We start from the raw sequence: 17708 nt of genomic DNA, 5'->3' as shown, positions 1-17708 counted from the left end.
AGCACGCTTTCCCTGGTTAGAGACCGACTTCGGGAGCTCCAAGCCGCATAAGCTTCAACCGCCCCAACGTGGGGGCATCGATCGCTCCGACGCGGGACCTTCGACTGCCCCGACCCGGGGGCTTTGATCGCTGGCTGCGGGAGCATTGATTGGTGGCTGCGGGAACATTGATCGCCCGACTGCGGATAGTTCGACTCCCCTGACTAAGAGGAAGAAGATTAAACTTTATTGCCATCCATCACAGTGGGAATGTGGGGAATCTGCTGTGGTGGATGTTTATGTTAACTTTTATGTAGTTGTGTGTTTTCTTGCTTTTTTGTGTATGGCTGTGTGGTAATTCGAGTTTCACTGTACATTAATAAGCGAGTTCGGTATTTCAACTGCACATGCCCAGGTCATAGGTAATTCGCGAGAAACATTCTCGCCAGCTGAGCTGCTGCGTTTATACAGACCTGCGCTTCATCCGTATTTTCCAGTTTTGCTTCTTTGAGGTAAGAAAATACTGCTTTCAAAACTATTAACTAGGTGTATTTATGGTTCATTTGTACAAAACTACTATGATTTTGTTGGTTTTATTGCTTTATGCAGTGTTTTATTGCTTTATGCTTCAGAGTGTATAACTGTTATACCAGTGTCTCAAACTAATTGCTATGCTCAGTAGCAATAATATTGCTTTAATATTACTGAACATAGCAGTTAGTTTGAGACACTGGTATAACAGTTATAGGCTCATTGCAGTGATTAATGTGCCTGGTAAGACCTTCGGCAAATGAACTTTTACAGTCATTTGGGTTTCGGCCCGAAACGTTGCCTATTTCCTTCGCTCCATAGATGCTGCCGCACCCGCTGAGTTTCTCCAGCTTTTTTGTGTAACTTTTACAGTCATCTGTGATATATTTGAATTTGTTCACTCCTTGGAGTATAGTAATGTAACTTTATCAATGGCAGTATGTAGGACATTGGCAGTAAGTGCGGTGATCATTCAGGTTTTATTTTATTGTAACAAACTGTTGAAACAGACTCTCGCTCTCGCTACTGCCGTTGCAGTGTCAACCCTTGTGGGTTCATCATTTACATGCTGCTGGAAATTAGATTTTGCCCCGCTCTCCTCCACTCTCTCTCTCTCTCTAACACTCCTCACGAACAGCCACCCACTACAATAGGCAGAATGGTCCTTTCTTTTGTTAATCCAGCCCGCAGTCTCTGATGGGGCCGGTTTCACAGACTTAACCGTGACCGGCCGCATTTAACCAGGCTTCTGGGAACTCGGCATCTGATGGGGACGAGGAGGGTTCCAGAGGGAAGGCAGTGACAACTTAGAATCCGGCAGCAGAGTGGCTTTGTTAATGGATTCATTCCACAGTGAGTTCAGTTCAGAAACAACCCACCCCAGTAGATCTGCGGGCACTGGTGTAGGAGATCGATTCAATTATTGACCAACAGGCGATGGAATCAGTCTGTGACAGACTCCACAGTGAGACGTGTACACAGGATCTGATCAATCTCAGCCACAGTGAATCTCACAATGTAATACCATCCCAGTCAAAACCGTCGCGGAGAGCTGCCATGCCCGAGCACTGGGACAACTCTGGGCAAGGTCCCACTGAAGGCAATAACAACATTTTTGTCACTAAAAAATACGCCTGCGGGCCGGATGATTTGAGGTTATGGGCCGGATCTGGCCCGTGGGCCGTAGATTGCCAACCCCTGCCTTAACGGTACATTCACACCAACTGTAGGTAAAGCATCAGCCCACATCACATTGATACAGTCGCCGCCTGCCTCTGATTAAATATATTTTTACACATAAATTATGAATAAGATAAAGAAAATGTTTCAAACACAAGAAATATTTTCTTATTTTCTTATTTCAGTAGCAAACACATTAAGGATTAAATGAAAATAATAAATTCTTTGAATTTTTGAATATCTCATAATTGTAGAGCAATGAACTAAACTAGAACTGGGGCTGTAAGTATTGTGCCAACAGTAGAACAAGGAAGGAAGTTATTGAGTTGACAGAATTCTAGATTAATTCATTGGTAGAATAGTTAACAATTTTTATACAGTTTACACAACGCTGAGTTCGCTTTTTTTTCTCGAATGACCTTCGACAAATCCCATGATTCTTTGCATTAAACGGAATACCGTGACAATAAACTGACCTTTGAACCTTTAATACTCTATTATCTGACTTTTTGTAGATAGAATGAGGTGTCAGGAATTGAGCAAACTCGAATCCAATCTAATTTGCCCAGCTCCTTCCTCTGCCAAGCTTAAAGCCAAAGAGAAGCAGTTTCGCTAACAATAAATGGGCCTGAACTGTCCAAGTCAATGAAAAGATGATCATACTGCATCAAAAAATACTCCATGTCCACAAGTGATATCACAACTACATGGATCATAATCAGTACCCAGTGAAGATAATCCATAGAAGGCAACTAAGCTAATGTTCCAAACCTTAAACAACAGTAATTTATACCACAAATTCCTGGGGCTTACTGATTGGTTTACCGCACCTCAGTCCATGGAGTGCGTCTTGTCCCATTTGAACATATCTGGGTTGGCAACCATGTGGTCCTCAAGGCCCAAGCATTTGTTGCACGTTGTTCACTGTAACCACTAGCACATCTACCACATTCACCCTGCTTCATCAGTGTTCTACCAAAAGAACCCTATTCTATTTTTACTTCACACTGCGGCACTCTTCTGCTCTTCCTTCAAGCAGTACCATTCCAAATTCAATTCTAGTGCAGTGTCTGGTGCGAGGTCAGCAAGAGGGAGTGTCATTATACGAATATCCTATACTGAAGGCAATAACTCTCAATTAGCAGAGGTAGCGGGTATGATAAATTGTTTTCTCAAGGTAGCCCTTACAACATATGCAGTATATTTTCCAGGCATACTTTAACCTTAGTTTACATTCCCGGGTTTAGAATCTTTGTGGCTCAGTAATAATCCCTTAAATTAATTATTTGTACAGTTAGGATATTATTTTTCAACTGCAGAAAACTGAATCAGATACTTAAAAGACAGCAAACCTTCGCTCCGGAAAAAAATCTGGTCGTACGAAAGCTGAGTAACAGTCTTGCATGCCAATGTACTGGTACCATATTTAGAAAATTATTAAATTCATTTCACTTACACTTACAACATAATTGCCTTGTAATTATTTTAAGAAACCTAAACAATTAGATTACCACCATATAACAGACAAAAACGAAACATATATTTTATATGTATATGTGTATATATAATATAGGTTTTGTATTGACCTAAAAATGACTGAATGTGAATGGTTTACCTTACTTCAGTTGATTCACTTTGTTCAGCTGAAGTCTCTTCTTTTTTTTGTTGATTTCCAGTTGATTCTGAAATATCCTGATTTGCCACTATTACACCTATTACAGCATCAGATGTAAATGTATTGTCTCTGGAGGGGAACTGAGATACGGTGCACTCAATTTCATCATGGCGTGGATTGTCTGTGAATCCAATCTTATCAGAATGATTTGTATGTTTTGTTTCTAATGACATTTGACCTATAACATTATGTCCAGTCTTAGATTCTTCAAAATTTTCTCTGCATGCATCATCATTTGGAGGTCTTGCTGCTTTTAGCTCTTTTACAGAATTCTCCGAGTCAGATATACTTATTTCTGTCCTGCTGGAACTTTCATCAGATGAGCCGTCGAATCGATCACTTGCATCCATTCCTCCTTTACTTTGTTGATTTTCGGTTATTTTCGCATCTAAATGTTCTTCCCCTGCATCCTGGCCATTATTTGTCACAAATTGGCCCTCTGAGAGGGTTTCAGTGGAAACGTTCTCAAGATCACTGGTTTCATTTCCAGTGAGCATTTGTTGAGTTGAATCTGAAGGAAATGTTGAAAGCATACCTTCTTGAAAGTCTGTTTTCATATTTGTTGGGATTGCCTCTCCAACAACCAAGCTTTTGATGACCTGCATATCCTCGGCCTTTTCAAAGGGTTTATCGTTCCCAGATAAAGATATATAATCTATGTCTCCTGCACTGCAGTCCTTGTTTGAAGTCAGTTCAATGTCTTTGCTATGTTGTTCATTTGGATTTACAATGGTATGATGTTCAGGCAAGTATTCAATTTCTGACGAGCTGTTGTTAGCAGTTGGGGTTGCAGGTGAACTGACTGAAGAAACCAATAAGCCATTCTGAATGTCAGACTTTTGTTTCAAGAGAGGATCATTTCCTCTGTTGCAGAACTCTGTCAAACTCTCTGCAATTTCCACTCTTGATTCATTTCCTTTTATCGGATCAGTTTCAGTACTGCTCTCTGAAACAGAAATCCCTTCAGCATCAAGTATACTGCCACCCTCAGGACTGAGATCTTCCCAAAAATCAGATTTGTGGGTACTGGATGATAAACTGGATGTCACATTGCTGTTACTACTGCTATCTGTATTTTCAAATGAAGTCCAATCACTTTCCACGTCACGTGTTAGACATTCAGTTTCAATAATTCTTTGGTTTGATACCTCAGTGATGGAGAGTGCTGATGTGCCATCTGCTGGTGGATATATGTCACTGTCTTTAACATCTTTGGTTCTATTTTTCAATAAATCTGACTGCTTGACAGAATCACTAACACTAATTGATGAAATTATTTCTAGATTTTTATGGGCAAATGCTAAATTCTCTTTAAGCATCTCGAGCTTAGTGTTGCTATTGCAATCTTGAATTTCAGAATGACTTAGCTGGGGATCTTCATCAGTAAATAGAGTTTTCTCTCCACAGCCAAACTCATCATTTGTGGTTTTGGTAGTGTTGCCTGCAGGTGAAATTGTGTCACATAAATTAAAGTCCACTGTTACTGCTGAAAAAGCTTCTTTCAGTGGTTCCATGTGCAAAAGATTTTCTTCTGATACAGAGTAGTAGTCCATCATTTCAGAATTATGTAAAGCAATTACCGGACTATCTAAATCAGAAGTAATATAGTCCTCAGCAGATCTGGATTTTGAAAAAAAGGGTTCCATTTCTTTTTCTTTGTCATTGGTACTTTGCAAATTATTGATTAGGTCTAAAGTTGATGGATTTTCTTTTGAAACACTTCCTTCTTCTTCTTGAAGCACAGTTATTCTGCTGTCCTGAGTTACAGTTTCATTTTTTGTCAAGTGGTACAAAGCATTATTTTCAGAAATTGAGTTTTGAAACTGCTTATCGTCTGTCCATGAACAAGGCATTGTACCATCCACACAAACGGAGGCCTCCCCCATTGGATTCCAGGCATCTAGATTTTCTGGGCTCACCACATGGTTTCTATGTTTTGGACATTCGTCATCTTCCAAATCATAATAACTTATCACCTCTCTATGCTTATCTTGTAAATTCTGATCTGTCATAATTGTTTCAGGCACTTCTCCCAAATTAACCCAAGCATCAGGGTACATTGAAATTGATTGTTCATCTTGCAGAGATTCAAAATTAACATTGCTTAAAACTTCAAATGTTTTGCTTTCATCAGATCTTTTCTTTACTGTGTTAAAATAATGCCCTGATTCATTGCACGCCTCAGCAGGTTTTGATTTCTCTATGTTATCTAATTGTTCTATATGAACGTTTGAATCCCCAATTACCAAAGGTTTATAGGTTGCCTGCTGCATTAAACCTGCTGTAAGAGATGTTTGTTCAGTCGACTCACTTGAAGAATGATCACCCAAGATGTCTAGGCAAGATGGTTGTCTAGAAGGGTCCATTATATCAGGCAATTTGGTCACAATCTCTTCATTTTTTCCTTCTGAATCAATCCATGCAACTGAACATCCAGAATCTTGTTTCTCCAAATCGGCAGATTCACTCCATCTATCCAGACTGCCTGAAGCTGAGTGGCTGGAGTCTAGCTCGTAGTCATTTAAAATGTCAGGATTTACAGTAGGTGAACCAAAAACCAACTTAATGGAATTATCCCACAAATCAGGTTTTGCTGCAGAAGCTTGGCACATATTTTGGCAATAATCATTTACGATATCAGGAATATTTCCACTTGCCTCAGTTAACTCTTGTTCAGATCCACTGCATACATCCCTTCTAGCAGAAAGCATTTCTGGCTGCTCTTGCTCAACTGTCTTCAAAATTTCAATTTCTGTACATGGCTGGATAAATTCTTGAGCAGAATCTTTATAGAGTTCAGAATTCTGCATGGTTTGCAGTTTTCCTTCCTCTGAAGGCTGATTCTTGGCATCAATAAAGGCCAAGTGGCCTTGCAGCATTTCAGAGAGTGGCAGCTGGCTGCTCTGATCAACTTCATAATGTACATCAGAAAGATTGAACACTGGCTGATTTGCTTTGAGTGCAGATTCTTTCCATTTTTCTTCCAGGTCGGAATACAAAAATTCTTCAGCAGATTTGCTTTGCAAATCTGAATTTCTCCTATTCATTTCTGTTACACTTTGGTGAGATTGACCCCAAATACGAGCACTTGCCAAGGTTTGTTCATTATCTGCTTTCACCACTTCCAATCCAATAGAACTAAATAATTCATTACTTTGATAGCCTGGTAACCCATCCTCCATTTTATAATCTTGGTAGAAGTTAGAATAGATTGCTTGAGGCTGACTGCTTTCCTCAAGTGGATTGAATATACCTTGGCTTGTGAATGCTGATTCACCCTGAGACTGTTTCAAAATATTGCGTGAATGATGCATCCCTGTGAAAAGCTCTGTACACTCTTGTATATTTGCATTTGCCATACATGGATTTTCAGCTTCAGAGTATATAAATTGCTGTTCAGAACTTTTTATTTTATCTGGAAGTTCTACACTTTCTTGACTCTCTCCCTCATCATGTTCATAACTTTCCTCCACACTGTCAGAAGATGAATGGCAGCTCTGTTCAAATTCATTCCATTTATCAGAAATATCTGGAGATGTTGATTTGTATCCCTCTGTTTTCGGTAACCCTACAGTTTCAAATATTGCCCGACTGTGACTAATTTTAGCTTGATCTCCATCTTGCATGTGCTCAGTTCCTAGGACACTGGTATTAAACACTGGCAGGGGAGCACCCTGTTTGGATTCACTCTTTATGTTTATGCCCGTGTGGTTCATGCTTTCTATTTCACTGCTCCAAATATTTGGATATGCCAATGTTGACCGATTGAGATCATCCTGAGAAATATTACATGCTTCATAGTACTGTTCCAATGGTTGACTCCGAGTATGTGGACTTTCATCTGGATTTTCAGAAATTAATTGTCTTTTTGCCTTCTCATAACCAGTATTTATGTCATGTCTATGTGGAGATGTTTGGAAGTTTTGGTCATTTTCTGCAAGAAGTATTTTTTCATGTTCAGAAGTCAGGTTCCTAGTTTCATGATCAAATATAGCCCAAGCATGTAAAGTTTCATCAGTTGGTTGGGTAATTTCTTTTATAGATTCATTCCCACTTGATAAATCTGTGGTAATTGGAAAATGAACTTGCTGTGCAGGATCATATAATATTGTTGACATTTGTGATGAAAGAGGTATATTCTGTTTGGGCTCTGGGCTGAAATCTAGATTTTCAGTGTCTGTATATTGAAATTTCTCTTCTGAGTCCTTTGTTATCCCTGGGAACATCTCAGAAGGCCAGACAGCTTCCTGTATAGCTTTATCCCACATAAATGCATTTTCCTTCGATTCAACGTCAGTCTCTTGATCATCGACATTATGTTGTTTATTCTTTGGTCTTGGTAAATTGGTAATGAATATGTCTGCTAATAATGTTTTGTTTCCAAATTTGTAATGTGGATCAAAGTTATTTAAAGGAGGCACAGTGGTTTCTTTGAATTGACTCTCATTCAACTCATCATATATTTCTGGTTTAGCAGAAGGGGATTGAAAAATGGATTGGCCAGCATTATTCCATATATCATCCACATGTTTCAGAACTGATTGCTTACACTGGATATCAATTTCATTCATATCATCGCCATGGGCAAAATCAGATTGACTGAATTCTTGTGCAAAGTCTGCCCAAAGATCAGGAGGTTCTGTGTGTACATTTAATGATTTTTGACCTCTGTCCCAGGCAGCATCTGGGCTTGCTGTAGCCAACTCCAGACTTACTTCAAATTCATTCTGTTGGCTGATACACTTCAAATCTGACTGGTCAGAATCAACTGCAACAATTCCATTCATTTTCTCTATTACATCAGCAAATATATTACGGGGACTTTCATCCAGGGGTGATCCTTCCACAAGACTGTTCATTGGGGTCGGGGGAATTTTCTCATCTATAATTTCCACTCCAATCACAGCGTCAGGAAGGCTTTGCGATGCTAAAGATGTATTCACCAAATGTTGCATCATTTGATATTTTTCTGGTTTATCTCTAGAATGTTCTTGTCTGTAAACATGGGTATCCTCTTCCTTTACCAGTTCAGTTACTCTACTAACTTCCTTTGCTACATCTGTGGGAAAATCTGGTGAATTATTAGATAATGTAGGAGTGGAGTCAAGGTTCGGCAAACTAGTAATCGTGAACTCTTCATTATCTCCTGGAAGATCAGTTTGGGGGTTATTGCAGTGTGTTGGATCGAGAACAGACAGGTCAAAATTATTATTCAAATTAACAGCTGATGGTACAATTTTGTCCAATAGTTCACCTTCTGGCAGTGAACTGAACAAGTCATATCCGTGGGCAATGTTGGATGGTGGAGCAACTGCTTCTCGGATCGGGCTATCATCACTGAGAAAAACTGAACTTTCTTTGGATGAACGATTACTTCTGATGGTAGCTAGCCCACTGTCTGGGCTCATAAGATCTAAATTACCATCACCATGGGCCTGTAAAGAAGAATTCATAGTTTGAGAATTGTCCAGAAGGTTATCACCGATATCTTCTGGGTTCTGAGAATCCACATCAGGACCAGATAAGTCGAGAACTCCAGATGATCCTTCTGAAACTGGAGCGCTGCCATTAACAGCTTCGGTGGAGGAAGTTCTCCTGTTCAGCACCATTCCTTGCTGCCTCCTATGGATACAGTCTTTTATAATTGGAAGAATTTGCTTGCACGAATCTGAAGAACTTCCTTGTTGATATGCTCTGATTTCCTGGAACCCATATTCTATCGGCTCCAGTTGAAGACATGGATTCTGACATTCTTGTAATGTATTGCATATCTGTAAAGAATGAAAATATGAGACCATTGCTAATATAAAAAATCTAAAACAACAAATAAGTCACTCATTATTTGTTTCTTTAGTCATTTGGAAGAGGTAATTTATTACAGGATTTCTTCAGGAATTTATTGCCTTTGGTATTTCATCTATTATTCAAATTTATCTCATAAATCAAACTAAAATGTAAAAAGTTTGCAACATTTCCTGCAATCTTGTCTGCTAAAAAAAGGCATCTGGTATTTACAGTAAAGGGGGCCAGAAAGTCTGAGTGAAACAAACAGCAATGGAATTATTTAGGATTCAGTTCCTTGCACAGAAATAAAGACCATGTTAATGAATGCATGTTGTTTTACATGAGGCTATCTTTATCCCAGTGTTGTACTTCAGGGAACAGGCTACCTGCTTCAGTTCAACTTAGCTCCCTACTGGATACTGGGCCATCAGCCACCAATATATCACAAACACTAGGCTGGATGGCGTTGGTGGGATATCACTGTGGGAGGTCATGTAGACATGGGGCAACTGAGAATTGAACAGCAGACAGCATCACCACCCAAACCATGATAAGAATTTAATTTAACCAAAGCAATTCAAAGTAACTCCTAATATTCCACTACACACATTGACTATGCTTTCAAGCTTGACAGAATAACCTATTTATCTGTTATCTCTATCCTTGCACACATCACCACAGACGTGAGCGGAGGTAAAACAAATGCTGTCGACCTGTCGCAGGAATTAACCTCAGCTTCCTGACAGCAGTCTACATCCCACCCTATGCTGATGTTATGCTTGCACTTGATGAATTACACACTGTCACTATATGCTATGATAGAAGATATGATAGCTCCTGCTTCAACACCATAATCCCAACTCATCTCAAAACTCCTAGAAATGGTCAAGAGCTGCAAGTTCCTAGGCATAAATATCATCAACAATTTATCTTGGACAAACAACATTGAAGCTATGGCTTTACTTCCTCAGGGAACTAAAGAAGTCTCTCGCAGCTCTCACCAACTTCTGCAGATGCACCATAGAAAGCATACTGTCAGGTTGTATCTCAGGTTGGTTAGGGAACAGTACTGCCCAAGACAGTGAGATATTATAGAGTTGCGATGTCACTCTGTCCATCACACAGACCAGTCTTCACATCTTCGACTGCATTTACAATTCACACCGTCTAAGGAAATCAACGATCTTTTTCACCATTGTCATTCCTTCCTCTCCCAATGAACAGATGATAACAAAGTCTGAAAGCACGCATCACCTGATTAACAAACAGCTTATTTCCTGCTGTTACCAGGCTACTGAACGGTACTGCCACAATCTAGGATGTATTCCCGATCTTCCTATCTACCTCATCGCGGATATGGGACATTTTCTCTGTAATTACAATGCGACATTGCAGTAACATGCTATTCTGCACTCCTGCACCTATTTTCTATGTTTCTATGTAATCGAACAAAATCATTTAATGTAATTAAAATTTCTCTCTAGTAAGCCATGGGCAGTGGCTTGGCAGCACATGTGAAATTTTGTCTGTAAAATACAAGCAATCTACAATCATTTCATTGCTGACTCATGATGGCATGTTCAAGAATTTAAATTTGACCACTTTTAAAGGTGTGTTTTAAACCGATGCATATTGTGCACATTTTCATACCAACTTTACTCATGTGACGCACATGCATATCTGCTCATGAAGCAGAGGTACTTCAGGTTCCTTAAACAACACCGCTCTTGTGGAGTAAAGAATTTGTGACTGGCTTCAGGAAAATGAAGCTATTCATTGCATTGTAAATAGAGAACTAGTGCATGGATAGTTCTCTTCTGCAAACCAAGCATAGAAACATAGGAAATAGGTGCAGGAGTAGGCCATTTGGCCCTTCGAGCCTGCACCGCCATTCAATATGATCATGGCTGATCATCCAACTCAGTATCCTGTACCTGCTTTCTCTCCATACCCCCTGATCCCTTTAGCCACAAGGGCTAAACAACCCCCTCTTAAATATAGCCAATGAACTGGCCTCAACTACATTCTGTGGCAGAGAATTCCAGAGATTTACCTCTCTCTGTGTAAAAGATGTTTTTCTCAGCTCAATCCTAAAAGATTTCCCCTTTATCCTTAAACTGTGACCCCTTGTTCTGGACTTCCCCAACATCGGGAACAATCTTCCTGCATCTAGCCTGTCCAACCCCTTAAGAATTTTGTAAGTTTCTATAAGATCTCCCCAAGATCCCCCAAGCACCAATGTAAAGTCAGGTTATTGGGTCATGGCATAAGGAAGGTAGACTATCAGACATTTGTTAGTTCTATTTAATGATTTTAATATTAAGTGCCACAATGAAAAACATCTTATCCACTTAAAATAATGTTCAAATGCAAGAAATATATAGCTTTAATTTAAAGATATAATCGAAAATACACACTGAAATACGGTGCATTTAAATGGCTTACTCTGTTGCATAGGTCATCATTGTCAGCATAGATGGCAAGTTGCCGATTTACTTCACCTCCTTCACCAAGGAACACGGTTAATAAGACAAGAATATCGTAACCATATCTTCCAGTAAAAATCTTGAAATCATCGATAAGATTCGGGCGAGATAGGAAATCCTGCAACCACAGATAAATAAACAAGAAGTGACAAATGTTAATCAAATAAAAATTAAAGGTTAGTGATAATTAATGATAAATGTTAATACTGATACAAACTCAATGGACACATATGAACACTAACAATTTGCATAAATATTAAATTCTATTATCAGATTTCGAGGAAGCTTTGTTGAAATTGTTCCATTGTTCAATAAGAACTCAAATGTTTACATTGGACAGCATTGTATAGAATGTTACTATTCATTGTATATTTGGTTTTCCAGTGACACAACTGCATTGTGCAAAAGGTAAAATACTATAGCAAGTGGAAGATTGTGTAATGAAAACAAATGTTAAACTGCAAAAGCACTGCAGGTAATCCATATAAAGTTTTCCTTTAGTTATACAAGAATCCACAAGATGGTAAAATCGAGAAAAAGTGATTTGATTTTTTTTAAACCACTATGATGATGTAGGGCAGTCTCTATTGTTTCAATTTTGTGGAGACTGAACGACTTTTGAACATTCTGCATTTTGTATCTTCCCCTTTGCTCTACGAGTTTGGCTCGATTATATTTCATAAGTTCATAAATTTTGGAGAAGAATTAGGCCATTCAGACCATCAAGTCAACTCCGCCATTGAATCATGGCTAATTTATCTTTCCCACTCAACCCAATTCCCCTGCTTTCACCGCAGGACCCCTGACACCTTTACTAATGCTAGGCAGGAGAATGGGGTTAAGAGGGAGAGATAGATCAGCCATGATTGAATGATGGAGTAGACTTGATGGGCCAAATGGCCTAATTTTGCTCTTATCACTTATGATCTAGTCAAGAATCTGTCCATCAAGTCAAATATTTATTTATAGTATTATCTGATCTGATTGGATTTTCAATGCATCTTGGTGCACATAACAATAATAACAAACCTAAACCCGAGGTAGGGTTGTGGTTATAGCTGTGCAGTGAGGTTCAAAAACCTGATGATTTATGGTAAGAAGCTGATCTTGTATCTGGAGACAATGGTTCTCAGTCTCTTTCTGATCAATACATTACTAAACATCATAAAAATAGAAATATCAATTGCCTTCATTAATTTTTCCTCAGTGACATTTTATACATCATGAATATGGTCTAGTTTATGTAAAAAATAAGTATGTGATGTGCTCAAAGTGTGTAGGGATTCTATGCACACGCTGCATTACCCCTGTCCTCACCTTATCCCTTTTTGGACCAGAGATACAGCATGGAAACAGGCCCTTCGGCCAATCGATCACCCTGTACACCAGCACTATCCTACACACTAGTCAATTTACCGAAGCCAATTAACCTACAAACCTGTAAGTCTTTGGAGTGTGGGAGGAAACCGGAGAACCCAGAGGAAATCCACATGGTCACAGGGAGAAGGGGCATCCGCACAGGTCACAGGCAGAAGACAGCATCCGCAATCAGGATCAAAGCCGGGTCTCTGGCACTGGAAAGGGCCTGTCCCACTTAGGCGACTTCTTTTGCGCGTGCAGGCGACTGTCATAGTCTTGTTGTATCGCCGAAAAAGTGAATGTATCAAACGCATCCTACTACTATGTAGAAGACATCCTTCGACTATGTTAGACAAGCTACGACTATCTACGACTAAATCACCGATGCACTCGTGATAATTGGCGACCCAGTAGTGGGGACTGAAGACGACCACCTTTGACTTACAGACGACTACACCCACGATCACAGAAAGCAAGCTACGACTGGCGAAGACTCTATGGTCGTAAGATCACCTAAAACATTTACTTTAGATTTTTCAAACACGTTCTTTTAAATTCAGTGTATTGCTTGCTTTAGCGGCGACCATGTGGCGATCTTGTGGCGAGCGCAGAGTCTCCTGCACTCGCCAAATAGGTCGCCTAAGTGGGACAGCCCTTAAGACAGCAACTCTGCCGCTGCACCTTTATGCTTTCAGTCTGATCTTAACATGGCAACTTATACCAGGTAAGGCTGTCAGAAATCTGAGGAAGGACATTATTGCCATAGAGGGAGTGCAGAGACGGTTCACCAGACTGATTCCTGGGATGTCAGGACTGTCTTATGAAGAAAGACTGGATAGACTTGGTTTATACTCTCTATAATTTAGGAGATTGAGAGGGGATCTTATAGAAACTTACAAAATTCTTAAGGGGTTGGACAGGCTAGATGCAGGAAGATTGTTCCTGATGTTAGGGAAGTCCAGGACAAGGGGTCACAGCTTAAGGATAAGGGGAAAATCCTTTAAAACCGAGATGAGAAGAACTTTTTTCACACAGAGAGTGGTGAATCTCTGGAACTCTCTGCCACAGAGGGTAGTTGAGGCCAGTCATTGGCTATATTTAAGAGGGAGTTAGATGTGGCCCTTGTGGCTAAGGGGATCAGGGGGTATGGAGAGAAGGCAGGTACGGGATACTGAGTTGGATGATCAGCCATGATCATATTGAATGGCGGTGCAGGCTCGAAGGGCCGAATGGCCTACTCCTGCACCTAATTTCTATGTTTCTATGTTTCTAAATACCAAGAGACTTTCAAAACAAGCTGGAGGCTCAATTTAATAATGTGGATGCCAAGCGAATATAGCCTGAATACCATGAGGGGCAACAAGCCAAAGTGACAGGAGATCTCTGCCAAAGACGCATCTCTCCCGAATGAGCTTAATGTACTTCACATCCATTTTGACAGACAAAGTTCCAACAAGATGCACCCCCCGATCCCCCGCCGACTCTGTCCAAAGCACCTCAGTGACAGAAGTCAGATCTGCAAACAAAATGGTAAACTCCCAGAAAGTGGCCTGCCCAACTGGAATCCCTAGAATTGTTCAGAAATTGCACAAGGGTGTCAGGGGTTATGGGGAGAAGGCAGGAGAATGGAGTTGAGAGGGTAAGATAGATCAACCATGATTGAATGGCAGAGTAGACTTGATGAGCCGAATGGCCTAATTCGGCTCCTCGAACCTGTGACAATCAGCTGGCTGCAGATTTTGCCAACCTCTCAATTGTCCAGTCCACCTTCCCATTTGCTTTGAATGAATCAACCAGTGACAGGAGTGTTGGAACAAAGGAGATACTTTCTTGAACCCCTGCTGTTGAAGTTGAGATCTCACCACCAACTTCTCAAACACAATCAGGGATGCTATCCTTCGCAGCGTTTCCCTTGACCTGTCAATGGAGAAATTCTCATAAATGTCAGTGTTTGTTCTATTGATTTTATCACTGAGAGCTGTATTTTCTAATGTCCAGCAGGCAATCCATTTTAGAGGTTATCCTGAAGCAGTGTTGGATGGATCTCATTTATTAGTTATTTATATCTACATTACAGATTTGGGAATGGTGACAACAGAATGGATACAGATGCTCATCACTATAGTTGATTCTACTCAGTTTCAGCTTTTTCAGAATAACTAATGAGTATAAGCCTTTATCAACAGCACAATTATTTAAAGTAGACAGTTTGAGTGGAAAGACTCCAAGTATTAGCTTGGCAAATGATATGCAACAAGTGAAAGTGGCAGAATACCAGCAAATTCTGACATATAGGGAACAGGCAGTTAATTCCTAGCAGCTTATTAGCAGTAAGAGGAGGGAAATCGCTTATGAACTGCATCAATCTACGCTTCCTTCGCATCATATACTGCACAAGAGAATAAATTAGCAGAGAAGTCACTTCCTTTCCATTTTGTAATCAGCACAGGAGTTGTCAGCCAGATTTTCAACTATGTCCACGTTCAGCTGATTTTTTACAGCAGTAATTTATGATTCGTGCCACATGCAATGAGAAACTGGATAATAATAGAATACTGAATTTTAATTACAGTATGCAAATCAGCCATGCAAAAAATAACCAGACCATCTTATATTGAACAGAGACAATTAAATATGACAGACCTCTGGAATGGGCACAATCTGTATTGAACTCTGCCATAAAATATATTAAAACTGAACAATTCAACTTCAACTGTCGTAAAGAAATAAGAAAATTATTGAAAGAAAAGTGTGTTCTTTTTTTTAATTTAAACCTACAATAATTAATTTTTATTCCTGACAATGGAGATATCAGAAAATTAGATTATGTACTTATCTTCCTCACTTAGTTTCATAAGCATCTATTATTTTAATATTTACTGCTGCCAGCAAGCTTGGCGTGTCCCAGAATCAATCAGTGAACAACATAGCCATGAATTTGAGCCAAGGGGCATTCGGCTTGAACTACAGCTGTTGAAGGTAAGATTCACCACCAACTTCTCAAGGGAAATTAGGGATGAACAATAAATGCTGTTCCTAGCAGTATTTCCCATATCCTATAAATGAAAAAAAACCCAATTAGACAGGTACCACTTTGGATGTCTGTGTTGGCTGTTTTATGGTGGAGTGCTGCCTCATTAAATATGGGGCAAAGTACAAAAACTTCAGTTTGATAGTTGAGGATGACAAGGCAGTATGAACATTGATTTCTCTAATTTTAAGTAACTTCTGCTAACACTTCCACCCTCTCCCCCTTCCTCCATCCTAGTTGTTTAACCAGTTTCACAGTTTGCGACAATATATCCCTCTTAAGATCACACCTTCCCTAGCCAACAATTGGCCTACCGGGGTACAACCCTGGCTGAGGTTATCTGTTGCCGGTCCTGCTTTGTCCTGGTATTTTCTTGCTTCCAGTTCCTCCCTCCCCCCCACACACTCTTTTTTTATTCAGAAGAAGGGTTCCGACCTGAAACATCACCTAACCTTTTCTTGCAGAGATGCTGCCTGACCCACTGAGTCACTTCAGCACTTTGTCTGCCTTTAAGGTCAAGTTCAGGTTTGATGCCCTTGCATTTAAACAGTTTAATGGACTATAGTCGAACAACATGTGATGCAGATGGAGAATGTGCATTGTCCTCTGATTCTGAAATTCTGTTTTATTGAATTCCAGAAGTCAAAGGCAGTGTGCAAATACTATATCACAAATAATGAACCAAAGATGAAATTACACGCATTCCGAAACGTCACTTTTGAAGGAGCACCTTACTTGGAATACTGAAATGTACATCACTTTTCCAGTATAAAGTTAACTAGTTTGTAATATGTTAACACATGAAAAGGGAATTTAAGCCAATGATTTGATTATTAAAAGCAGTCATAAATTGTAAAAGAAGTACAAAAGTGTCTTTAATAAATCTGCTATTTCCAAATATTTCAAGAACCACATCGGCTCTAATGAATGTTGTGGGTATGGTGCCTAAATGCATGTTCAGTCCATTGGACATTGGGTTGTGGGAATTGTTGGTCAATGCAGACTCGGTGGGCCGAAGGGCCTGTTACAAAGCTGTATCTCCAAACTAAACATTGACCTACATGGTTGAATTTCCAGGTTCAAATATGGTTCCTTGTTTTTCCTGCAAAAGTCTCACTATTTCACCATCTGTTTAATTTAATTTGCCAGCATTATTATCATTTCCTGCAAGTTAGTGAGTTGCCTGCACCTTCCAATACTTATAAATACACAAAGTGCTGGAGTAACTCAACGGGTCAGGCAGCATTTCTCGAGAATACAGATATATGATGCTTCATGTGAGGACATTTTTTCCAAACTCTGAAGAAGCGTGCCAACCTGAAACATCACCTATCCATAATTCCCAGAGATGCTGTCTGACCTGTTGAATTACTCCAGCACTCTGTCTTTTTTTGTAAACCATCATCTGCAGTTCCTTGTCTCTCCTAATTATTTTTATCTTATTTTTTCTTGCAAAGCAACATACCATTCAGAAGAGAGAATTGTTTCAAAAGTCCGAGAAAACCCTCTTAAAAATGATGTGCCTTTGATTTGAATAGCATTTCAATACAAGGATTAGAGTCTCCACTCTGTCAGAGTACGTGCAAACATTTGCAACACTTACAGTCACAAAATGCCCCCAGTGGCCAAGTGGATAAATGCAATATTTATGCTGTCGTGAATTTGTAACAATTTGTAAAGAGGT

At 39.7% G+C, this 17708-nt stretch overlaps 1 protein-coding gene across 5 annotated transcripts in view; it reads right to left on the bottom strand.

The window, feature by feature from the left end:
- LOC129695762 (protein prune homolog 2-like) overlaps positions 1-17708 on the bottom strand; it is a 335597-nt gene that overhangs the window by 139252 nt on the left and 178637 nt on the right. For all 5 annotated transcript variants that reach the window (XM_055633039.1, XM_055633041.1, XM_055633044.1 and 2 more), the window contains exons 7-8: positions 11594-11752; positions 3305-9135 (exon numbers count right to left, since the gene is read on the bottom strand). In XM_055633039.1, coding sequence (XP_055489014.1) covers positions 3305-9135; positions 11594-11752 — 5990 coding nt within the window. The remainder of the gene's footprint in view (positions 1-3304; positions 9136-11593; positions 11753-17708) is intronic.

The sequence above is a fragment of the Leucoraja erinacea genome, chromosome 3, assembly GCF_028641065.1.
Source record: "Leucoraja erinacea ecotype New England chromosome 3, Leri_hhj_1, whole genome shotgun sequence".
Lineage (NCBI taxonomy): Eukaryota > Metazoa > Chordata > Chondrichthyes > Rajiformes > Rajidae > Leucoraja > Leucoraja erinaceus.
The sequence above is the reverse complement of the archived record's forward strand: the minus strand, read 5'-3'. Positions and strand labels throughout refer to the sequence as shown.